The 25868-nt window shown below is 43.7% G+C and overlaps 1 protein-coding gene across 1 annotated transcript in view; it reads right to left on the bottom strand.

The window, feature by feature from the left end:
- Positions 1-25868, bottom strand: part of Pacrg (parkin coregulated) — a 467338-nt gene that overhangs the window by 188871 nt on the left and 252599 nt on the right. The window contains exons 3-4 of the mRNA XM_059272848.1: positions 23475-23646; positions 6073-6222 (exon numbers count right to left, since the gene is read on the bottom strand). Coding sequence (XP_059128831.1) covers positions 6073-6222; positions 23475-23646 — 322 coding nt within the window. The remainder of the gene's footprint in view (positions 1-6072; positions 6223-23474; positions 23647-25868) is intronic.

Genomic DNA, 25868 nt, shown 5'->3' with positions numbered 1-25868 from the left:
CAACAACCTGCTGTCTAAATGAAGGAGACTGAGGCACAGAGTAGTTGTGTGACTGTCCATTCTTTTCTTTTGTAGTTGATAAGCAGGTTTAAAACACACAGACTCTTTGAATGCCAGAGCCGTCACCCCTCAGGACTGCACGCGGGTACCACCCACGGTGTCCTGTATCTTGTTTCTCCACATCTTATTTGATCTGCCCAGAGGAGGTGAACTCTCCTTACTGGTCTGCCTCGTTTAGGCAGTGAGCTGCTTGGGCCTCTTGCTCAGCAGGTTTGGGAAGAGGCTCCTGCAGGCAATGCAGTCCTCCATTCCAATGGGGGTCCCTGCCAGGCTGGGGCAGCAGTGCCCTGGGCATCCTCCGGGAACTTGTCCTCATCAGTCAGATTGCAGCATCTCAGGAGAATGAAGAAACCAACAAACCTCCGTTCTCTCTGCTCAAAACGAAGTCCTTTGTCTGACCAAACAAAATGTCCCCCTGGGAAAGTTACAGGGTGCTGTCACTGAAAAGAATTCTCACTAAAGAAGCCGTTTTCAGCAGTTAGGTCACTGTGGCAGACAGGAACACATCAACCCTCAGTTTGCTTGTCAAAGATGAGATTTTGCTGGGGGTGGTGGACAGGCTTGCAACCCTAACTAACCCTCAGAAGCCAAGGAGGAAGATTCCACACTGGACTACAGGCTATCACCTGTCTCAGAACAAAAGAAAAGCAGATGGAATTTGATCTCCACATACCATAGGGTGGAGGTATTCAGTCTGCAGTGGATAGTCCTTCCAGCCATAAGCTGTCAGTTGGCCATACCTGATTGGTCATAGAATGCAAACGTTTTGCCTCTGTGAAACTAATACACAGTTCAGAACACTACTGAGACACTCAGACCAAAGGGCCTCATACGTATCTTCCAGGGTTTTGTTGTTGTTGATTTGTTTTGTTTACCGACCCTAGGAGTCTCTTTAGACCAATGTTTTAATCTATGTGGGGTAAGTACTTAGAGAGACTAGATACATATGTGATAATCCCAATCTAACATTCAGAAATGGTGGGAGGCGGCAGTTCTAATAACTTCCCATACGAACTCGGAACAATTCAATGCTTGCAAATTTAAAAAACATAGAGACTTCCACAGAACTTCGAAGCAAATTACCAAAATGTAAACTATAGACTAAAAAATGGACCAATATTCCACAGGGAATAAACCTTAATTCCAAACTAAACTCAAATTTCCTACAGAGAAATAATCACTATACAAGAAAAATTACGCTTCTTGGTTTTGGGTAAAAAACTAGTATCCAAAAGTTCATCAGCATTTTAAAGGACCACAGAATAGCCACACACAACTCACAGAAGTATCTAGAAGGCTTGGGATCAGGTGGCGTGAGAATACTCAGGCTCTCATGATAAGTTCTTTCTTGTTTCAATTTTTTTCAGAAGCCACTTAAATTTCAAGGCCAAAGACTTAGTACAAACATTCTAAAATTTTACAAATATAATATATTCTTATTACTTATATAGATTAACGTGTCTAATTTGAATTACCAAAATTTAAAAAGATATTATGCATATTTATTGTCACTGGGGAATGGGGCATACGCCGCAATGGAGATCAAAGGAGAATTTCAGGAGTCTGTTCTCTCTTTTTGCCATATGGATCCCTGGGATTGAACTCCGGTCCTCAGGCGAAGCAGTGGGTGGCTGTATCTGCTGAGCCACCCTGTGGGCCCTTGAATAACAAGCTTTGTCTCTTTTAATGGACTTTTATCAGCCTGACTGGTGCATGTTCAAGATTTGTCCTAAATATTTTAGCATCTGATTTCAACAAACATGGGTCAGGATGTTTAGTTATCACATCTATTGCATGGCACGTGGTACCGTCAGGGGCAAGTTCATCCAGGACTTTTGTTGCCCTTAGGAACCGAGGATGCAACACATGGAGACAGTCTCTCAGAGGCCCTGGTCTGCTGTCAGAGTCTACAGTTTACAGTTTAGCTATGAATGAGTTCATGCCATTTAATGACTCATGCTTTTCTATATCACATCATTCATTTTGTGGCTTCATCGGGTAAAGCTATAAACTGAACATTCTTACTGTCTTAATTTTCTGTAACCTTTAATAGTATTTATAAAAGATCGTAGGAGAGATGAAACTGCTTTTGGCTGTATGACAAATGCACTTTATGAATAGTTTATAGAAATTGTTATTTCTCTCATCCCAATGTAGTTCCTGGAAAATCAACACAGTTTAGACATCTCAAACTCATTGTTTAAATATGGAGAAGTGAGCTTCAGTAAGTGGCAAAGCTACCCTGAACATGTCCAATCCTGTCTGATCACCAATCTAAACATGGTTGGGCCTGGTGAGTGCCTGAGTTAGAGAAATGATGCCTAAGCACAGCCACCCATTTGGATCTTCCATGGAAGATCCTGATCTAGACTTTCTTCCTCTGTCTGACACAGGCTTATCTTTTTAAAGATGGTATTACCCCAAACACCAGTCACACATTTGAGCTTAAACATTTTGCAAGGGAAGGATGGATTTGAAAACAATTTATCCTATAACTTACACAGAAACTCACCTAGCATGTAGTCATCAGAAATAAGATGGACCTTGACATGGCTGGTGAGACCAGGAGCCTGCATCTTACTCACGGAGTATGGAAGGGTCACACTGGCAGTTACCCAGTAGGGACAGTGTTACAGGCTCCACAGACAACTTCCACCACACAGACGGGCTGCTGGAAGATAGCTCACAAAGCATTGCTACATTTTCTGTAAGACCATACTACAAATTTGTATAGTAATGGCTGTTTTACTTCACCATGGGGCTAGGAACTCATTGTCTCTAACGATGACACCAGCCCTTATAAAAAACTGTTATTAGGGTTTAGATATGAAGTGTCTCCCGAAGGTGTGTGTATTGAAGGGTTGTTCCGTAGGTGGTGGGCTACCTCGGGGAGCTCTGGAAATTTCAGCAGATGAGGCCTAGCTGAAGGAAGTAGCTTCCTGAGAGCTTGTCCTTGGTGGTTGGATGTTTCCACCACCCCCTTCCTGTCTCCTACGAGGTGAGTATCCTCTTCCAGAGGAGGAAGGAAGTTAAAAGGCTGGCTAAGATTTAACACCTTAGCAGGGCAGACATGGTGCAAGTCGATGCTCTGGGTTGCACCATTTTCTCCCTGGGCTGCGTTCTGAAGCACAGGTCCCCTGAACCGGGAACCTGGTTTCCTCACTGTGGGCAACTGCTAACAGGTTCGCCCCGCTCCCTGCCTGCTCGCCCCCCACTGCTTGTTTCGGAAGAAGTTATTTCACATTAAAACAGGAAAGGCGTTGTGCAAGATCAGACAGGAGAACTGAGCTGGAGGGTGTGCTTCAAGGGGGCAGACACAAGAGCAGGGCCGTTACATTTGAAAGGATGTATTCACCCATTCTTTCTATCATTTATATATGGTTCCATTTTAAAAGGATTTTGTGGTAGGACTTGAAAGAAATATATTTGAAGCTAAGTTTAACAAGACATCGATTTGCATAAAAGCCAAGCTTAGAATAGCAGAGATAAAGAAACGTGAAATTATCGTCAAATGCTTTGGAGTCTATAAGATGTTTCTCCCTGATGTTATTACTAAGGGTCTCTGAGATAATTTTAATGATAAATAATGACAAGTTGTGAGAGATACTTGCTTAAATAAAATAAGAATTATGGTTCTGTGGATATGGGTACAACATCTACAATCATGAAGTGGATTTTTAATAAAAACTACTGTTAAGAAAACCATTTTCCTAGTGAAAACACTAATGTAGTTGGGAGTCCTAGAGTGAGCTCCTCACAGACCTGGATCTGGGTTACAGAGACTTCTAGGACTACAGAGCCCCTTTACGGAAGAGTACTCCATTCTTAGGGTATAAAGATCTTGTTTTATTACAGGCCCCTCAGAACATACTATGCCTCACCCCGGCATTGTGGTGACAGGTTTTGAAGAAGAGAAGAAAATGAAGCAGAAGATAATATTCTCCCTCTCAAATGTCAAAAAAACATTTGACAAAAAAGCAATTTGAACATGGAATTTCAGATGTGTGCATTGGGAAATGTTCCAGAATTGCTAGATGTGCTTGAAACCGATGGTGGCTTAGATCAACTATGAATGTCCCACAGTGAACTCTCAACGGATATTCCTACAGACAAGCAACCTCTCCCTGTATCAGGCAGATGGGCATTTGCTAGCTACAGACATAAAGAGAAGCTGTACCTATGAAACAGCAGGGGACGAGCAGCTTTGCTTTACAGCCCAGAACCCCAGGAGGACTGTCCTGGTGGCTGAATCAGTCCTGCCTCCCAAGTTTGGTACCCAAGAACTGGGTTTTCTCATGGGCTTCACCAATGCCCATCATTTTCACACAAGGATACTAAATGTTGCTTAGATTTAAGTTGTAGATTTTTATCGTATGATGAGAGCATATCACATCGTGGATGTATCTATTCCTCCATGCTTAAGCAAGACAGAAGAAATGTGGGCAGGCCCAATCTCCATGCATCAAATTCAGATACAAATGCTTATAAGGGAGAAAAGCTACAGGGAGGCAAGCTTCATAATAAAACGATGGGCGTACTAACCGTGAGCATTTTGTAGGTTTGTGTGAGGAGTACTGAGAAAATATTTGTGAGACCCAGGCTTCAAAACATTAACCTAGAGTTTTTGAACAGCCACTCTGTATCCCCCCAACAGATCTCTACTTCTGGCCCTAGCTAGGATCGAAATACAAGAATACAAGGAAGCTTGCAGTTTCCTTTTGAGCCATAATTGAATGACATTATTGTGGAGTCTCTCTATAAATACACAGATATTTGATGCTGCCATATGGTAAAAATATTAATTAGGAATAAATAATGTTTGTAAGTATTTTTTATAACATAGGAATGCTATTACCAAAACAATTGCTTGAACAGTATGAAACTAAATTACTGAAACACAGTTTTTAATTTCCTCTTGCTTAAGTGTCAACACGGCCTTCTCCTCTTCAGATGGCTTGAGATGGACCACAAACATAGAATTGGGTCGGATGACCCAAAGACAGAGCTCCTGAGAACTCTACAGTGCCCTGAGTAGTGAATACATGATGCAGATTCAACAGCAATCAGTGACTACATTCAACGATGGCGACTCTAAATTCCAGGCTTGTCTGTGGCAGGGGCTGCCACACACTTGGCTTTTTGTTTGATATTGTTTTCCTGTATGTACAATGAGCAGACCGTGTTGCAAAATTTTCATGCTGCGTTCTGCTAAATTACCAACTTATTTACATGGCTGTCAGGAACTAACTTCAAATGTTGACTCCTTTCACGCATGTGAGAAGTACGGAACTTCAAAGTTAGCAACAAAAGAAAATGAGAATCATGTACTTTCAGGGAAATCAGACTGCCAGGGAGCAAACCCACAGTTGCGGCCTGCCAATGTTCGCAAAGATTTGATACAGATCTGTGCAGGGTAAACATTCCTTTGAGAGCATCCATGCCTCTGAGGCTAAGTGAGGAATAGTTTTCAAGAGATACATTGACTCTCATACCTACTTTTAATCAGTACTCACCATCCAAGTCACTGAAAATTGTTAATGACAAATTACTAAGTATCAGCAACTAAGAGTAGAAAAAAATATCATTTTTATGTTTTTTCCCTTGAAATGAAAGATCAGGTGTTAAAAGGCTCCAAACTGCCTATCACATTTGAACAGCATTTAAAACACTCACCTCCAATCAATTTATAAATGGTGGGCTACAAAGTTTTGCAGAGAAGATCAAAACCTTCTTCAAGGAGTATTAAAGAAAGCTATACAGTTTAATTACTGGAAATGGACAGAAGCATTTCGGGGTTCCTCTACTGAGTGAGTGGGCCATACATGTGAGGAGTAATAAGTAGAATTGCTGATTAGACTGTTTCCAGGGGGACAGTGGGAGAAAGGTCGGGCTACGCATTTTAGATCTCCAAACTGAAGGGTGATAGTCCCAAACAGGGAGCTCCTTGGTCCTCCTTCAACCCACTTCCTCATTCTAGGGCTGAGAAGACGTTTTGCTCCTGGGGTCACTCACCATTCATGTTCTTGAAGATGTTCAGGATTGGGAGGATCTGACGGTAGTAGGGTACCAAGGCTTCACCCACCATCTCGGCCGACACAACCAGATGCTGGAGGACTTTGAGTGTGACACAGATGACCTGTCGGTTTCGGAGGTTCAGAGCATCTGTGTGGTAGAAAAATGACAGTAGAAAATATTGTGTGTGAATTCTATGATGTTAAAGTAGCACTGTCTCATAGCTGCCTTTAATTACGCTGTGCTCTACTGGGGACCAAGAGGGCCTTATTACTACAGCTCTGGCTGAGGTAGTGCAGCCCCCTGCTGCGGATCGCATCTTATGTGGTTACTTGTGGGCTCCTCAACAACTCTGACAACATTTCTCCTTTCCTTTCCTTTTTCCTTTCCTTCCTTCTTTCTTTCCTTCCTTCTTTTCTTCCTCTTCTTTTCTTCTTCTCCTCCTCCTCCCTCTTCTCCTCCCTTCTCCCCTCTCCTCCTCCCCCTCCTCATCCTCCTCTTTCTCCTCCTCTTCCTCTTCCTCCTCTTCCTCTTCCTCCTCTTCTTTTTCCTCCTCTTCTTTTTCTCCTTCTTCTCCTTCTCCTTCTTCTTTCTCCCAAACAGGGTTTCTCTTGTAACAGCCCTGTCTGTTTTGGAACTTGTTCTGTAGCCCAGGCTGGCTTCAAACTCAGAGATCCGCCTGCCTCTGCCTCACAAGTGCTGGATTAAAGGCGCACACCACCATGCCTGTCTACTTTTCGTGTTTCCATCCAGAGAAGAGGCTGGTGCTTTGAGCAGGAAGAGAAAGACAGGTGGCACAGAGCATTAAGGGCCACCTAGTGTCAGTGGTGCCGATGACTGCACAGGCCACCAGCTACCAACAGCTGAGCTTTTGTGCAATGATCTCTCTCAGCTAAGAATCCCGCTGTTCTCTTTCTCCCCATCCCTTTCTCTCTGTGTGTTTATGTACACATGCATGTCATAGGTCAACAGACTTCTTTATCACTTGACTTCCACTTTGCTTCTTTGAAGCAGCATCACTCACAGATTGTGGCCAGCAAGTCCCAGGAATTGTCCATTGGTGAGAGTATAAGCATACACTGCCATGTCTAGCTTTATGTGCCTGGCTATGGATCCAAACTTAAGTCTTCATGCTCGTGTGGCAAACAGTTTATCAATTGGGCCATCTTCCCAGCCCTGATTCCTGCTATTCTCAAAGCTATTATCATGAAACAACCTTTATTTTAGGAGATAGAACTTGGCTAGTGTACATGAGGAAAAACTATAGATTGGTTACCAACACAGGTAGTATTTTTGGTAGAAGTGAACATAAAATGTACATAGACGCTTAAGAAGGCAGGGAGGAAATACAGAAAACAAGCATTGCCCTACAAAGAGTCAACCATAATAAAGTGAGACCAAAGAACACACACAAGCCTAAAGAACAGTTCTGAGCACAAAGCAACAAGCTACTGCAGAGCAAGACAAATGGCGGTTAAATCACCTGGCGGTCCATCTCTGCAGGGGCTGAAAAGTGCTCTTTCTCCAGTGTGGAACCAGGACATTGATGTTAGCGTGTGAACCTGGCCAGCTCACTGATTCTTTCCTGGTCCTGGTTTCCTTAATCACAGCAGCCTGTTATTTGTTTTCTAAGATGACAGTCTTAAAATGGCTGAAATGAAGAGCCCCACAAAGCATCTATTATGGGGCCAGAGGTTGACAGGACGTGGAGCCGCTGACTACTCTAAGATATAAGCTGAAGGCTCCTGTTTCTAAGATTTTCCACCTCCTAACGAAAAAGGATAGACTACGACCTTAAAGCAAGGGCTAAAGCAGCCGAGCTATCCAGGAGATGGCCGGTACCCTGGGAGGGATCTTCACATTGTCCTTGAGTTCATCTCACACGTCCAGCAGCTCTGGTACTGCAAACACATCTCATTCAGTATGAACTTTCTCTTTACTCTGTGATGTGACCTGGCTGGTTCCCCATTACTCAAGGTCAAAACCCAGTTCTCATCTCTCATATTCCCTATGTTGGAAAATTGTCTGTTCCTGTATTGGAGTATGCTTGAATTTATGTCTTCTGTTCCATGAGTACCTCCCTTCCTCTGGTCCTGAGTCTCTCCTCTTGCCCTCTCTCCTTGGATCCTGGATCTTCACCCACATCTTCTTTCCTCGGTCTGGTTCTTGGTCTCTGTCCTTACCTTCCCTCCTCTGGTTCTGTGTTTCCATCCTCAAAATTTCTTAGACCCCGGGTCACCATTGTCACCTTCTCCCCTGATGGTCCCAGGTCATCATCATTGTCTTCTCTCTCCCGTTGGTCCCAGATCACCATCGTCGCCTTCTCCCCCGTTGGTCCCGGGTCACCATCATCACCTTCTCTCTCTTAGTCCTAGGTCTTCACCCTTCCCCCCTCTTCCTCTGGCTCTAGGTCCTCATTTGCACCTCCCCTTCTCTGATTTGGGGTCCTCTCCCTCATATTTTCCTCTCTGGTCCTGAGTCTCCATTTTCACTTGTTCATATCCAACCGCCTGCTCCAAGAACTTAATGTTGCCCTCTGCTTTTCTTCCTCAGAGGAAATGGAAGATCAGCCAGATCCAGGGAGATATTCAGGGTAAGTTGAAACTCAACTCAATCCTCAGTGAAAAGTCCAAGAGTTGAAAGCACCATTCGTTTAGTGGTTTCAGAGATTTCCTGTGGAAACACTGGGAAGTTTTTAACAATAAAGTTGAGGTCAGCTTTATCTTCTCCAGGAACACTGGGGGTTGGAGAATGAACACACTTTAGAGCAGCCCCACAACTTCTGGTCTGGTCAAGGCTACATTCCTGGTTGGTTTGAAAGTAAACATGAATGTAATGAACTGAGGCGCTCAGCCTTAACTCTAGGAGCCCACCTAAATATAACTGCAGGACTTGGTGGCATGATGGCCTGTCATTACAGCTTTTACACACTTTGCAGGCCACGCTGAATCTTCTGAAAAACAACTAAAAATAGAATGCTGTAATTTCCTCTGCAAGCTGTGGCGACAAGACAGTCAGAGCAGAGTTTTTGAGTGCTGGTGGGAAGGAGGCAGAGAGCGTAGCGGGCAGTCGGCACCAAGCCTGTTTCTGGTCTTATCCAAACTACCCTGCATGGAGCATTTCTTTGTGCCAGGAATTGAACCTAGCACTTTATACATCTTAGATTACTAATCCTCCTTTGTCAACGTTTGCTGAGAGCATATTATGTGCTCCTCATAGTTTTAGGAATTGGAAGTATTGAAATGAACAAGATACAGATGCTAATATCTGCTTGGGGATTGCAGTCTAGTTTGGCAACAGATAGTAAGCATACACCACAAGTATGATGACTGTTCTTGACGAGACAAGGTTAGTAAGCAGCCAGTCACAGTGATACTCAGCCTAGTTTCAGGATCATGGAACTCTCCTAGACATAAGGACAAAACGCAGAGAACAATAGATGCTATTTAGTTATAGAATTTCCATGCAGGGAAGTACACTAGAAATACAGACCCCTCCCTGGGGAAGGGAGCCTGCTCCAGCTGGGTAGATGAGAGTGCACTAAGGTCATAGGGAGGTAGATTAGCGGGTCTCATAACTATGAATGTGCTCTTCCCTCTTCCTGAGCACCTTTTGGTGAAAAGCATGAGTGTGTATGTATGCATCCATGGAGGACCTGAGTGAAGTAACAACCAGACACTTGAGAGTCTGGGTTTCTGCCTTTTCTGCCCATTCTTCTCTCCCTTCCATCACAGTCCTACAAAGCCCTCAGAGCTATGCTTAACTGTCCATTTTGTGGATTTTTTTTCCAGGAAAACACAATGACAAAACATTGCTATCAAAGGCAGAAAATACTGTGAGAGTCCTTGAGGAGATGAATGTCTGAAGGTGGTAGTTTGGGTGGCTGTAGTGGCTCCTGAATGTGGTTTTCCATTAGGTATGCATCCCAAAGATTGTGTGTGCCTATCTACACCCAATGTCAGGGAAGAGACTTGACATGTAGACCATACTGATGTGTGTGTGTGTGTGTGTGTGTGTGTGTGTGTGTGTGTGTATAACTGTACCTTAATTTTCTAACTGGGATTATACGTAGATAGCTACCTGGTCACTCAGGGGTTATTAATGTCCTCTCTCATCTCAAGAGAATATCAGACATAGCTTTTAGGTGATAACTGCATTGCAACCTTGATTGAGTTAGCATGGTTGTGATAAATTTTATTGCAATGTTATTGACAATGACTGGCAGCCACAGTGCCTGCCCTGTTACTCTGAATGGAGCATGAAAGGGAATGCTGTGTCCTTCCTTCCTGAGAAGAAAGAAAATTTCTTTACAGTAGTTGTGAGAGAAAACTGGAGTGCTGTATAAAAATATCCTTAATTTCATTAAGAGGATTTTTTCTTTATCTTTTTTTGTGTGTGTATATATATGTGGATACATGTGCACATACATGCATGCGTGTGTAGTGGCTAGAGGTCAACCTTGGGTGTCATTACTCATGAGTGGTCACCTAATGCTTTGAGACATTATCTCTTATAGGTCTGGAGCTCACTGAGTAGATTAGGCTGTCTGGTGAGCAAGCTTCAGAGATCTGCCTGCCTCAACCTCCCCAGTGCTGGGATTACTAGTGTATCAGCACTAGACTTTTCATATGGGTCCTGGGGACCAAACTCAGGTTTTCAAGCTGTCTTCATCCCAGCCCAAACTGAGCCATTGTCCACACATCCCTGAATGAACCATCGTGCCCCAGCCCCAAGGGGGATTGAGGATTTTTTTTACTGCCCATTTCCATTTTAGTTCATGTGTTTTTGTTTCTCATTCTTGAGGAATTGATTCATAACATCAAGTCTTTTTGTTCTTAGTTTCCCAATGGAATTAAAGAAATATGATTTGGGAATGGCGGAGTAGGAAGCGGAGGTCTTTTCCTTTGAGAAAGTGTGCTAACAGATATAAAGGGAATGTGATTCTGGGGCCTGAATGAGGGGAGATGTGTTTATCCCTCTGCAGCTGTTGGCAAGTCGTAAGTGAGGACTTTGAACTCAAGATTCAGGGTTTTGAAAGGTCTAACATGAAGAGTCTACTGACATTATAGAACCTTTCTATTCAGGAAATTGGATTTCTATTGTACAGCTTTCTACCTTCAAGTATAATCAACACGACAGAGCTTACAGATATAGAGAAATTGCTGAAGAATAAGGAAAAAATAATTTGAAGTCAAAGTGGTAAAATTTATTCATCTTAGATGGTTATAAGCTCCACATACAATTTTCTTAGGCCTAAAATCCATTACCGCTATGAATTTTGTGAAGTGAGAACATTTCCTACTATTAGATATGATTTGCTACTGCGGAACCAGAAAACACAGAAACATTTCTGTGGATCATCTCTGCTTAGAGTCAAACACACCCAACAAAATGAAAGCCAAACACGAAGTCTAAAAAATACTTTTGACATATGCCATAAAGGTTAATATCTTTAATATACAAGTAGCTGTCATAGTTCAGTAAAATAATCCCATTAGAATGACTAATAATGTGAGCAGATAGTACAGGTATTAACATAGACAAATGAGCAGCTAATACCCTATAATATTCAAACTCATTGGTAATCAAAATAAGTTTGGGATAGCATATTAGCAAAAATAGCCATTGAAATATTATCACTTGGATCAGAAGCATGTTTGGGAAAAGAGAGATGTTAACAGATGCTGTGTCCCAAACAGATGCAGCAGTTCTCCTCAGAGCCACACAAATGCACGTGAGACTGAGCCCAGCAATTCACCCCGTGGGCATTAGCCTAAGTATGATGCTGTGTACTCAGTCATGAAAGAATGCTAAAACCAGTACTGCTTATGATTGGAAACAACCAAAACCTTCCACAGCCATCAAGTTGGTAAAGGAGAAAACAGTTTATCTACAGGGTGGAGAATTATTTTAGTACATTTATTTGTTTATTTTAATTTTTGTATTGGTTTACAACCATTAATGCAACTTAGTACTTGGTGAAAGTGGACTTTCTTTGTGTTGAATATTTCATTTTTCTTATAAGTAATACTATTTGTTTGAACAGATAAAAGCATCAGTCAGTCTCTGAAATGCTCTCATAGAGGTGGTCACCAGCACGCTCGATTTTGTACTCTCAAGGCTCTGTGAGGACCTGTGTCACCCACACACTCCTTTCATTCTTGTAGCTGAAGCTGGGTCTGGGTATCCCACATACTGAGGGCCTGGTACAGTGGCTGGGCAGCTGGATGTGAGCTTACCTTGTGTGTGCTGTCATTGGCAATGCAGGGCTCTTCTCTCAGCACACCCTGCCCCTGTGTACATAGATGTCTACTCGGTTCATCTTGAAGGAGTGGGATGTCATACGATGCCCAAGGAAGGAGTTAGCCTTGCTACTGCTTTCAGAGTGAAATCAGATTGTATCAAGTGGGTATTGCTGCTAAGAGGCACTGGTCCATTCCCCACTCTTATTGAGAAAGGGTCACTAAATTTGTCATAGCTTTTAGAAGGTGGGACTCATGGCCAGGAAGGACATGATATGTACAGGTCTTATGCAAAGTAGGGAATTCAGGGATGTACATGAAATAAAAAGTAGGTGGACACAACAATTTCGGACATACAGGAGCCCCCATCCTTCTCAATGAAGGACAGGAAAAGCACACACTTCTAAGCCTGAGAGCAATTTTTGGTACAATTTTAGGAGTGATTATTTGGGTAAGTAATTTGGAAGCACGTAGGAAGACGACAGTGTCTGGCTGCTCTAGCTGGTGTAAGACATACAGATGGAAGGCTGGGACATAGCTTGGTTGACTGTGTGCTTGGCATGCAGGAGTCCCAGGGTTCCATCCCCAGCACCACATCAACAGAGTGAGATGGTGCATTGGAGGTGGAGACAGGAGTCCTCCTCAGCTACACAAGTCCAGACCAGCCTGGGACACATGAGACACTGCCATTAAAGACAAACAAAACCAAGTAAGCAATAATATCAGCAACCCCCTAACAGTTAGGAGAGGGATTGAGAACTAGAATTTCCTCTTTTTTCTTGCTATTCCTACGTGAATAACTGAATCCCAGTAGTATCAAACGTTGATGTCTTGTATTAACCTTTCCTTGATGGGGCACTTCAGAGGTCTGCACTGGACCGACCAGTCCATTGAAATTCTCTTTTGTAGAGTCAGTGCATCTTTCTGAATCAAAACTTATCATCTATTTTGGTGACTGAAAGTTGAGAATCTGCAAAGACAAGGAAACTAAGGAATACACACACAAGACATACACACAGACAGACACACAGATACACACACACACACACACACACACACACACACACTAGTTCCCAATTTGTTTTGGCACAGTAATGTTCTACTGACATAATCCTGTGACTCCTCACACCTCTGGACAATGGTATTTCTAGTCTCCTGGAAGGGTTGGAAGAATTAGATGGTCTAACACTACAGCGCTGGTTAATGGTAAGCGGGATTTTTGCCCGAGTCTCAAGTCTGCACCCCTAACAGCTGTACTTCTTTTTCTTCCAGTGTCTCCTCAGTCAGGAGGTACTGCCCCATGCCCTGGTGCACACTGGGGCTAGACATTGAGGAGATGGTTAAAAATGCCAGTGAACTAACTCTCGCATTGACTAAGCAGGAAGCCTCCACCACGCTGGGTCCTGGGCACCAGTAGCTTATTCTTTTTTTTTTTTTTTTTTAATTTATCCTTTCATTTTTGGCTGCAGTTTCCCCTCCCTCCTCTCCTCCCAGCCCCGCCCCCCACTCTGTCCCCATCCCCCAATCCTCTCCTCCTCCGTTTCTGTTCAGGAAAAAGCAGGCCTCCCATGGATATCAACAAAGCATGGCACATCAAGTTGTAGTGAGACTAAGCACCTCCCCATGGTTTAAGGCTGGGCAAGGCGACCCAGTATGAGGAATAGGGTCCCAAAAGCCAGTGAAAGAGTCAGAGGCAGCCCCTGCTCCCACTGTTAGGAGTCCCAGAGGAGGACCAAGCTACACAACTGTAACTATACATAGTGTGCCCAGGTCAGTCCTGCAGGCTCCCTGGTTGTCAGTCCAGTCTCTGTGAGCCCCTGTGAGCCCAGTTTAGCTGATTCCATCTGTTTTCTTGTGCTGTCCTTGACCCAGTGGCTTATTCTTAAGGAATTGTTATGGAAAAATCACAGTGATGGAGTCAAAGCTCATGGCAGCTTTCAGAAAGCAAGGTATGCTGTTCTGAGCACACAGTTTCAGAAACTTAGACAAATGTTTGTGCTTTTCCACTGTCAGACTTTATTGACATTTTAACACATCCACGAGGTGCACTGGTTTCACTGGGAGCAGCACCGACTCTCAGACCACACAGGAAATACATGCAGGGGTTATGGAATGGCTGCAAAGGCCAAAGAAGGCCACCTTGGAGGTCAGGGACTCCCACAGAGGCCCTACCAAGAGGGAGAGTCCCTGATGGAACAAAGTAAATAACCCTGCTGGAGGTCTGCTGCTCCAGGGTCAAGGTATGAGGTCACAGTTTTGACTTGAGTCTTGGCATCTAGTCAGGCTATAGAACTGAGCTGCAGGATCATTGAGGTTCTTAGAGGCAATGGGCAAGACTGGGTCCAGATGAATATACAGGTGGACAGACAGGTGATAGGTCCAGATGGGTGGACAAACAGACAGAAGGAAGGCAGCCATTTGAGTGGGCTGCATCAACAATGGGTAATCAAGCTGAGCTGAAGCCAATGGGATGGCTGGGAGTTCTCTGACTGTGGGCTCCACTGATGCACACACTAGGTGGTCAGGGGTTGGTTCTGTAGAAGTCATCACCACACCTGTGTTAGGTATCCAGGTGAAGATACTCGACCCTTTTCTTACTCTGGTGTGCTCACTAAGTTTTCAGGCCCCATTTTCCAGATATAATTTCAGGATACTCATGTGATCAGCTCATAGAGTGCATTTTCTTCAATTAAACCACACAGTACACTTCTATCCTTAGGAATGCATTACTTAACAGGCAGTACCTTGTGGGTTATTTGTGTGTCCACCAAGGTGCAAGAATCATCCTGTGTCCTGAGCACCAGTGGCTTGTCCTTAAGGAGTAAGTCATAGTTACGAAGGAATTTTCACTCCAGGTGGAGTCAAATGCTGCCTGTAAAATGGAGTCTCTTCAGGGAGGGTATTGGAGAACACTATTTTTTTTTCACAGTATGATATAACTTCAAGCAGGTCACAGCCTGAATCAACACACACTTTGGAATGGTATCATGGCTGACTGTCTGCATGAGGCTTTAGCCCAGGTGACTTTAAGTCAGGGCAGGTTCTTGCTTTGTGCTATGGTTCTCACATTCTATTCATGACTGGTCATTTTCTTTTCTCTTTTTGTCCACTGGATGTCATTTAAGGAGAATATTTTGCTTTTTGAGTGTTAGTATTCAAGCTTCCTGAGCTGGGGTCACCATGCTCTCTCCCACTTAGCCACAGCTCCTGGAGTCAGCGGGGTATGTGGCCCTGGTGTCACCATCAGCCAGGTGACCTTGGCTCATTAGAGGTGTATTAATGAGGCCCCATTAATTAATCTCAGGCCCCTGCCACGTGCAGACTGGCACTGTTTCTGTGAGTTGGAGTGGCCAGGGTCACCTCTCCTTCCAGCAGAGGTCATCTCACAAATGCACACCACTGGTCATAGGCAAAAGATCCCACTGGGCAGTTTAGAAACATCACAGAAATTTACTCCCAACTTCCTCTGACAGACAGGAAGCATCATAGCATTACAGTCTTTAGTTGGGGTTGCTGGACGGGCGTCTCTACAAGGCACTTTTACGTAAGACCCATCGCATGAGCACATCCACACGACCACATTACACGTTTGAAAACGGCGTCTGTACACATTTCAGTGAGGAGAGCTGTTATGCACCTTATCATATTGATTTTGGAAATATTTGATATATTTCTTGCACACTAGCCAGCTCACTAGATACTGTGGGGACAGAGTCCTTTCTCACATTATATTCTAAGTGATAGAAGAAGCTACAACATTCTGCTAGAGAGAGAGAGAGAGAGAGAGAGAGAGAGGAGCAGGGCTCTGACGCTACCTAGCGCTCAGGCATGTGAGTTGGTGGCAGCAGGCACACTCCTGCAAGAGCGAAGGCACAGAATCAGCAAAGAGCCAAGTAAGTTCTGTAGAGCAGTCACACTGCTGTTCACACCGGCCAAGGCAGGGAGCTGGCGAGAAGCTGACAATGGAACTTGCTGCACATGCTGGGAACACATGGATATCATCAAGATGGACACAGAGCGCACGCAGTTACGTCTGAGAGATGAAAGCTCTTTGTCCTAGGGTTAAGGTACATGGTCTGAGCCAGGAGAAAGCATCAGGAGACATGGCTTGAGGCATCATCAGAGGGCAGTAGGGAGAAAATGGAGAAGGGGTTTTGGAAGGGATTTGCAGCAGGTTGTATTAGAAATCTACATGCAAACCCCACCCTAGCTGGCTGCTAAGAATCACACAGGGACGAGCTCCCCATGGGCCAGATGATGAGCACAAGCTGGAGATGAAAGGACTCAACATGAAAGACCTTCACTGTGTCCACCACAGGGAGGCGGAGTTGGAAGCCGGCAGCTCACGGGTACACGGTCCACCAGGATTGGAAGTGACAGTCTTCTACAGAGCATAATAGGATACAGAGCTTCTGAAACTTGTTATTCATAATGTCTAGGGTGGCTTTGCACTCGGGCCCTGCTGAGGTTAGACAAGCCCTAGACTGAGTCTGGCTGATGAGCGGTGACTAGAAGTGAGGGGTGTTACTTTCAGGATGAGGTGACTAATTGTTGCATTCTCTGTGGGAGACCCTCTAGAGCCCTTGATCCCTTGGGTACTGTGGCCAGCAATGTTCATCAGGCTGCGTTCCTGAGTGACTGTGGTGCCGGGGCTCCCCACTAACCTGTGGAAGAAGGTTGACTTGGTATAAGTCACTCCCTGCTTTATGCCCTAGAGCTTGGGAGACTGGTTGCTATTGTAAAGCCTACTGTATTCCAACTGAGAGAATTTCCTTTATCATCATCAAAGAATCCTATTCCTTGTTTTTAAAACTATGAATGGCTTTTCCTGCTAGTTTCAAGACATGGAATAACATTTGAGCTTTGATCTGCTCAACCTTAATTTTCTTGACAGTCACTCTGAATTCATTCTTCCATTGGTTTCTTATGATGCTCTATAACTGATGAGACAGGAACTTGGTTTGGCTGTCTTTAATGTGCTTTAGAAATACATTTCATATATTTCCTGTAAGTTAATGCCTTACCACATTGTACAAAAAGCAGATATTTGAATCTAATTTCAGGCAATGTTCTTGTGAATGTTTGCGATTTTAATGCAACATTTTTATCATTGTACAGCTAATATGCTTTCTAACATGTTAAATAATTATGATTTCTAACTTGGCTCATGATTATTTATAAAAACACATCTTAATTTCAAAATAGAAATGTTTCAGCTATCATTTTAAAGACTGATTTCCAGCACAACTTACATTTTGATTATTCAACGTGTTTTATATGATTTCCACCTTTGGTGCTTTCTCTGAGTTTTGTCTTAGGCCCGAGTGGTGTGTGGTTGGCTGAGTGGATGCTTTTTGCATGCTGTGGCAATGGCGACCTGCAGACGCACACACAGCACCGAGGCCCAGCTGTGGTTCACATTCTGACCCCAGCATTTGGAAACAGCATGATATGATAACACCTCCCATCTGACGTGACTGAGTTGGAGGGACCCGAGGGCTTGGGAATGAGGTGGCTGCTTCCCAGCGCTGCTGGAAGGACGGGCCCATACAATTCTAGAAAAGCCGGGGAAAGGCTTGTAGACTGAGAGCAGTACTGAGAGCTGGCGTTACAGTGAGAAGCTTTTATATACTTTCCTCAGTCCTTTTCTTATCTGTTCCTGAAGAAGAAAGCAACATGGGCCGGGGAGAGAGCTTAGTAGATAATGCGCTTACTGCACAAACCAGAGCTCCAGTCCTCAGCACCCAATTCAAGGAAGGTGGGTGTGGTGTTGTGCCTGCAATTCTAGTCCTAGAGAAGCAGAGGCAGGAGATCCCTGGGACAAGCTGTATGGCTAGACTAGTCTTACTTGAAAGTTCTTGGTTCAACTGAGATTGTTCATGGGGCTCTACGAACCTGAGTCCACATGCATACACACACACACACACACACACACACACACACATACATACATGTGAGCACACACATATACACTCACATACACACACACACACATACACACTCACACACACATACACATACACACACACAGACACATGCGAGCACACATGTACATCCACTCCCCAGGCATTAAAAGGAGAATAGTATGCAAATTATTTTAATCATATCAACAAATTTAGAAGAATAAATGTACTTTAAGGTTTTCCTCATAAGGATGGGCTTTCTTTTTATCTTCTGGGGATGATAACAAAATGACAGTTTCTTTGTGTGAAGTTGTTTTTGTTGTGAGACAGGTTCTCACATAGTGCAGACTAGCCTCAAACTTGAGCTGAAGTTGAACTTGACCCTAACATCCTGGTCCCCTTCCCTCTGCCACCCCAGTGCTGGGATTTTAGACTATGACAACAGGTCAGCTTTTTAGAGCCCAGTGAAAATGCTAGCATGTTTGGGGAAAAAAAAAGAAAATCTAAGTTAGGAAAAGCTGTATTCTCTATTGTTAAGGTAACACAAATTAAGTAACAAAAACTCAATGCTAAAATGTTCATCGATTTCAATGTAGTACCTTGAATCAGAGAATAAACAAAAACTCTTACCAAAGTATTTATAATATAGTCACAAATGAAAAGGAAAAGAAAATGAATGGAAGGAAGTCAAAATTCACACAGAACTGGAGACATAGCCTGGTGTGCTATGGTCACCAAATGTGGTGAGGTGGACTGAAGTGGAGTACTGTTTCTCCTGTGTGCGGTGCTGAAAACTGAAGCCAGGACCTCTCAGTTCTCCTGCTGAGTGCTCTGCTACTGAGCTACATCCTTAGCCCTAGAGATACATATTTAACTTAGGACATATGAACCCAAAGCAAAGCAAAAGCAGCAAAAACAGACAGACAGACTTATTCCACCAAAACAGAAAGGGAGGAATCAGAACTCATCACATACGTGCCTGAGACTGCCAAATAATAAAGTTAGTCAATAAAAAGATGTTGTTCTAGAACGTGGAAGAATAAACAAATTCAATTTAATCATATAATAAAGCGGTACAAATCGTAAGACTGAATCAAACTGGAGAATACAAACCTTTGAAATATACCATATAAAATATAAATATACCATATAAAACCACACTGACAATAAATCAGAAGGAAGATGTTAATGCATACAGCAGCAGCATTTTACAGGTGAGGGAACAGTGTCACACGGAATAGTGTAATGGTGTCACATGGAATAGTGTAATGGTGTCACATGGAATAGTGTAATGGTGTCACACGGAATAGTGTAATGGTGTCACATGGAATAGTGTAATGGTGTCACACAGAATAGTCAAACTTCATTCAAGTTGTTGCAGCTTATGTTACAGCCAAAATCCAGCTGGACATCAGACTCTGTTAGTAACTAACAGGTCGACTCTTGCCTAACTTAAATGCTGACAAAGGAACAATTTATTTATAGTGAATGAGTAAAAGGACATGGAGCACTGTTCCCTCTCACCCCAAAGCCTAAAAAAATGCCTTTTAAGAACAAACGATCTAAAATCATCTAAAATATATGCATTGAGAGATAAGAGACTAACAAAGTATATTCATAAGGGAAAAATTAAAAGAGTATGGGGTTTGGGGATTTAGCTCAGTGGTAGAACGCTTGTCTAGCAAGCACAAGGCCCTGGGTTCGATACTCAGCTCCAAAAAAAAAAAAAAAAGAACATGAGAAAAAAACAAAGTTAAGAATAGCTAAAATAGGCCAGGCGGTGGTGGTGCATACCTTTAATTCCAGAGGCAGAGGCAGGCGGATCTTTGTGAGTTTGAGGCCAGCTTGGTCTCCAAAGCGAGTTCCAGGAAAGGCGCAAAGCTATACAGAGAAACCCTGTCTCGAAAAAACCCAACCAAACAAACAAACAAAAAGAATAGCTAAAATAAAATGTTTTAAGGTTGGGGGTAAAGTTCAGGAAGTTTTCTAGGATGTAGAACTGTGAGGCAGAGATGGAAAACTGAACAGAAGATAAAGTGTTTAGGGAATGGGTCAGCTTGTGAGGCAGGACACACTGCTTGGGAGTTCTGAGGCAGGAAGAGAAAACAGCCAAGTCCTCACAGAAAGAATGCAGGAAAAGTGTCTACTCCAGAGACGTGTGCCTCTAAGTTGAAATTCTCCAGTAAAATTAGTGGAAAAATAAATAACCAAACACATCATCAAGAAAGCTTCTATCACCAGAAACAACAAGAAGATGGAGAATACTTTGAGAAACTGGGGTCGAATCACAGGCAGAGGAAGCTCAGATTATAACAGAGTCTCTCTACATAGCTCTGGCTGTCCTGGAACTTACTGAGTAGACCAGGCTGGCCTCAAACTCACAAAGAAGTGCACCATAGTGCCTGGCAAAGCATAATCTTTTTTTATTTTTATTTTTTAGTTTGGTCTTTCGAGACAGGGTTTCTTCATGTTATTTTTGGTCTTGCTCTGCAGACCAGGCTGGCCTCGAACTCACAGGATCTGCCTGGCTCTGCCTCCCGAGTGCTGGGATTAAAGGCGTGCACCACTGCGGCCTGGAAACTCTTTCTTCTTTAAAGCCTGTTAAAACTGGGGTCCCAAGTGGAGGAACAGGAAAAAGCAGAAAACTATATTTCTATTCTTACTTTTTTTTTTCAGTTGGAAAATACTAGACCCACTGAGTGCATCCATGTTTCATCACAGGATTAACAATTATGTAATTACTTAATAAAATAAATCCCGGATTCTGGGAATGCACAGAGCGAATGGATCCTACCTCTCTTCCCTACAGTGAGTTACTCATGTTCTGCCTTCATAGATACTAATTAGAACAGCTAGCAGGTGATAGAAGGTTCATTTTTGCCCCCAAAGTCATAATTATCCCAATAGTGTGGTTTGAAAATGAGGTACACACAGCTACTACATGTTATGCCAGTTATGTACATCAGCCTGTTTCTAGATCAATTAGCCTCATTCCAGAATTCTACCTGGAAGATGTATTTTATGCACATATTTCCCACCCTGGGCTGAAACCTGCAAGATGCTGCATAGTGAACCAACATTTCTCCCTGAGAGATGCTTGACTTTCAGTGACAGGAACCAGGACGGGTATATGGTGACCACATCCTGGAGAGCCATGCAATGACAGGCACCAGGAACAGATTGTCCTGGCTACTGGAACCTTGGGCTATCAGATTCCTATTTTGTCAATTTTCCCTGATGAATCATGTTTACTGAGTTTTTAATAATGTTTCTTCTATCAGCAAATGACCTGGGGTATGTCAGTGCCATCATTTTTATCTTCATAACGCATTGCTTCTTTCAATTTATTTATGTGTCTTCAAACACAGATCAGACAGATTACCTGTCCCTTCACCTAGGGTCATCTCTCTGATTTGGCCTGCTTTAATGGTAAAAAATAATTTAAATATCATGTAGGAACACTCTTTCTGCACTCAGTATCTGCACCAAGGAAGTGTGGGAGCCTCTCAAGGAGGTACCCATCTGAAGACAGAGTATCTATTTTAAGTCATAGGACCAAGATCTGGACTTTGCTGTTCTTCTAAGATGGGTGTGGGAAGAAATGTTGAGGCGGTTCCTGGAGGGGACATTCTGGCCCCTTTGGTTTCTCTGTGAGACTTGTATATCATCTTTGAAGAAATGTGGTATCTCAATTAGAAGTGACCACCTCTAAGCCAATGGCCCGGTGGAGAGAACAAATCCTAAGTAGGAAAGGTTCGAGCGAGCTCGGCCTCTGTCTCGTTCCTGAGGGCCCTGTAAAGACTCCTTCAGGCGGCTGACAGATGAGAGGAAGGGCCGCTGCCGGCTACTCAGGGCCCATTTGAAGGGCTTTCCTTTTCACACGAGGTAGCTTTGACCCTTCTTGGGTAGAAGAAGTGTGCTGGTATATTACCATCTCTCCAGAAGTTCAAAGCCAGCCCACAAAGTTCCAGAGCTGACTCTGTGAGTAGTGATGAGAACTGAATGCCGAAGTACTCAAGTCCCAAATCTTAATGCTGCTTACTTACTTCAAATCAACAAAAGATGACCATGAGCAAAACCAAGTTCTCCAGGCGCTGGGTAGTGGTCCCCGTGCGGATCTCTTTTCTTCTCACTTTGGTCACACCACGTGGCCAGAGCACACCCGAGACAATCAAGGTGGGCCCCGAAAGCCTAGAAGCCCAGGAAAGGGCCTTCCAGTCTTTGGGAAGCCGTTGGCTTGGATAGGAGATGACACAGCACGTCAGGAGGGGAGGCAAGGTCCTTGTCACCCTGTGCGAGCTGTGGGCCAGCTGAGTCCAAAGCTGGCAGGTGGGAATACCCGGGGTGGTTCAAGGCAGGGAAAAGACAGAACTTCATCCTCTGTGGAGTTCTCGGAGGCTCCGACCTCCTGATTTTAATCAGCAGGACAGTGAAAGGCACAGCCAAGCTGCACTGGGTATGTGGTGACTGGTGAGAGGTGACGGCCTGATTCTCCGTCTGGGGATAGGCAGACCTCTCTGGGTCTCCATGGTGAACACCAGGCTAAGCCTATGGTGATTCTATTACCAGTGCTAGCAGAAGATAGGAAGACAGACAAGACGGAGAGCAACCAAAACCTCGTCTGGTGCCCGGAGAACTCCCAGAACACCTCAGCAAGCCGCATGAGAGGCTGCTTTCTGGCAAGCTGGAGGCAGTCATGCCTGAGCAAACCGCAGAAAGGAACATGTTCTCACACTATAAACAGAAATGCTAGCGGTCCTTGTCTCTGAGAGTCACTGCAGGAACCCACTGTGGATTCAAAAGTCCCTGTGCTAAAAACTATTTTCTGCATTCCAGATCCCGAAATTAAGACTCTTACTACCTCACAGACACTCGGCAAAATTGTATTTCTATTTAACTTAAAAAACTAGAGGTGCTGTTTAACAAGAATGTGGAGTTTGCGTAGAGAACACATAAAATGTCACACACATTACCCTGAATGGACAAGTTAGTGTCTGAACACTACGTCACAGCCATGCAATATCTCAAATTAGCATGACTCTCACGTGATTTGTTTTGTTTGTGGTTAAGTCCTGGTATAGTATTAGTGATGAGAAATATTTTCAGAGATTTCAGCTGTCTGGCCTCATAAGCCAATTTATAAAAATTCCCACCAGCCTGGGGATCGTCTTGGTCTGTTGTGTTTTACTGCTTAATTAGCAAGTTGTCAAACGTGGTGGTGTGAGACAGAGTGACGCTTTTTTACCTGTTCACTTACTTTTTATCGGGATAATGAGCTGTGGGATGACAGGTAGAATCTTGTTCCCCCCGTGTTCCAGCATGTCGTGGATTCCTTGCCGAGCAAAAAACTCATAGGGAAACGTCATTTCACAAAGCCCGTCAAAAAACAGAGGCAGGTAATGATGGTAATCCAGCTTCTCAATTTCCACCTGGAAGCAGAGGAGAAACACCGTGTGAGAACAACGGGGGACCGGGGTGTGCAGGGCCACCATGCAGCTCTGTCCCCTGCTTTGGGGAAGAAGACTCTCCAGTCCTTCATGGACGTGTAACTGACCCCTGCACCCACCAGAGTCTGCCAGGTGCCTTTCATCTCTTGGCAATGAGGGTAACATTGTCAATTTTCAAATCTCAACCATCGGGTGCCTTGGTCACATGTCATCTGCATTGGGAGCACGTTAATAATTTGTTGATTTCCTTAGGGTTTTTGTTTGTTTGTTTGATTTTTATTTTACCATTTGGGCCAAGTTTGAACTTGAATGTTCAGATTGGGATTCAAGATAGGCACATTGAAAACACAAGTGTAAGAACAAAATGAAAGAAAACTCAAACCAGTTTAAATAGATTGGTATGTAAATTTCTAACAAGAACCTAATAGGGAATATATACGAACATCAATAACTGGCCAATAAGGTAGTTAGGGTCACATATGGTTTCCTGGAACATGGGTGACAGTATAATACTGGTGTCACCAAGAAGGCAAGGGAGTGAATAACTCATATTCCAATCCTAAGTGGATCTTTGGATCTTTTAATACACAGATCAGTCTCCCTTGCCTTTTTTTTTTTTTTTTTTTTGGTTTTTCGAGACAGGGTTTCTCTGTGTAGCTTTGCGCCTTTCCTGGAACTCACTTTGTAGACCAGGCTGGCCTCGAACTCACAGAGATCCGCCTGCCTCTGCCTCCCAAGTGCTGGGATTAAAGGCATGCGCCACCACCGTCCGGGTCCTTGCCTGCTTCTTGAGGAGCAGAGCTGTGTCTGTGTCCCCTGGGCTGCATCCCTCACCCCCAATGTCACGGCATGGCTTCCTGCCAGACCCTCACAGAGACCTCCAGCACCATTGGGTACAGCTGGGGAGTGGGTACTAAATTCTAGGGCAGAGGACTCAGCAGGTGGGTAGGGAATCATGCGCACGGAAGAGACTGGCTTGTGCCCAGCTCTCCACCATGTGGAAGAGCCAGACTGACCACTGGCAAGGTGGTAGCGTGATAGTGACTCAACGCAGACACACTCATCTATGCTGCAGACGAAAGTGGCTATCCCAGAACAGTGCCAATTTCTCTGTTTCCACGTCTTTACCAATCACCCAGTTTCCTGTGATCACCTACTTAAGTGACCCTCGAGAAATGCCCCCATAGTAACAGGATGTTTTCCCTCTCAGCCTTCTGGAGTCTACAGGCTCATCTCTGCTACCCGCTCCTTGTCAATTTACCCAACTTATTTGGTTCCAGTAAGGATGTATGGAATAGCTGCTGAATAATGGTGTTTTTAAGGTTCTCTGCACATTTCCGTGTTTTTGGAGTGGTATTTTGCACACTATGGGAAATTTACTGCTGTATCGCTTGGATACAAATGGTACAACATTACCTGTAATTTTACCTTGTCACCTGATTCATAGTCAATTCCTGTACATTTTTTACTTGTATTTTTAAGTATATATAAAAAATCCCATGTCACTGATCACAGTCATTCTTTGTTACAGAAACTTATATTTAGCTTATTTTCCTTTTTAGAACATTGTACTTGCAGGCGTGACCTATATAATGATCAGCTTTTGTGTTTTGATATGATCTAAGACTGTATTTTCATACGTTAACTTAAGTCATTTATAGGTATAGCGGTGCCTGATTTAACGCCTGCCATTTTTATGATTTCTAGTTTTATTTTTTATCTGTTTTTTCCTTTCTATTTCCCAGTTGTGTTAGGTAGATTGTGTTTTATTTATTATGTTGGATGATTCCGCAATGACTTTGAGGATAGAACAGCTTGTTGAAACACTTTATTGTAGCTATCTCTTTCTTTCTCAGGTATTTTCAGACATATATTTTTAGGGAGACAAGGAAGATAAATATCTCCTAACAAGATCACTGATGTGCTGATTTTCCTTGGGACCTTGGGATCCTGTTTTTGCTTTCCATGATTTGAGGCAATACTATGAACAACAATGATGTCAGAGTTCATAATGCCAGGAACTATCAACATTGCACTGGTGTCCTTAACACAACCACGTTAAAAGTTATAACTAGCATCTCAGTGGTCAGTATGGGAAACCTGCCGGCACATGGTGTTTAAACAACTCCCTTAAGGTCGACTGAGGCTCATAAATAATACTAGAGCTGGGATTCAAACCCGAGCCGTCTGGATATGAGATGCTG

The sequence above is a fragment of the Peromyscus eremicus genome, chromosome 8b (assembly GCF_949786415.1).
Source record: "Peromyscus eremicus chromosome 8b, PerEre_H2_v1, whole genome shotgun sequence".
Classification (NCBI taxonomy): Eukaryota; Metazoa; Chordata; class Mammalia; order Rodentia; family Cricetidae; genus Peromyscus; species Peromyscus eremicus.
The sequence above is the reverse complement of the archived record's forward strand: the minus strand, read 5'-3'. Positions and strand labels throughout refer to the sequence as shown.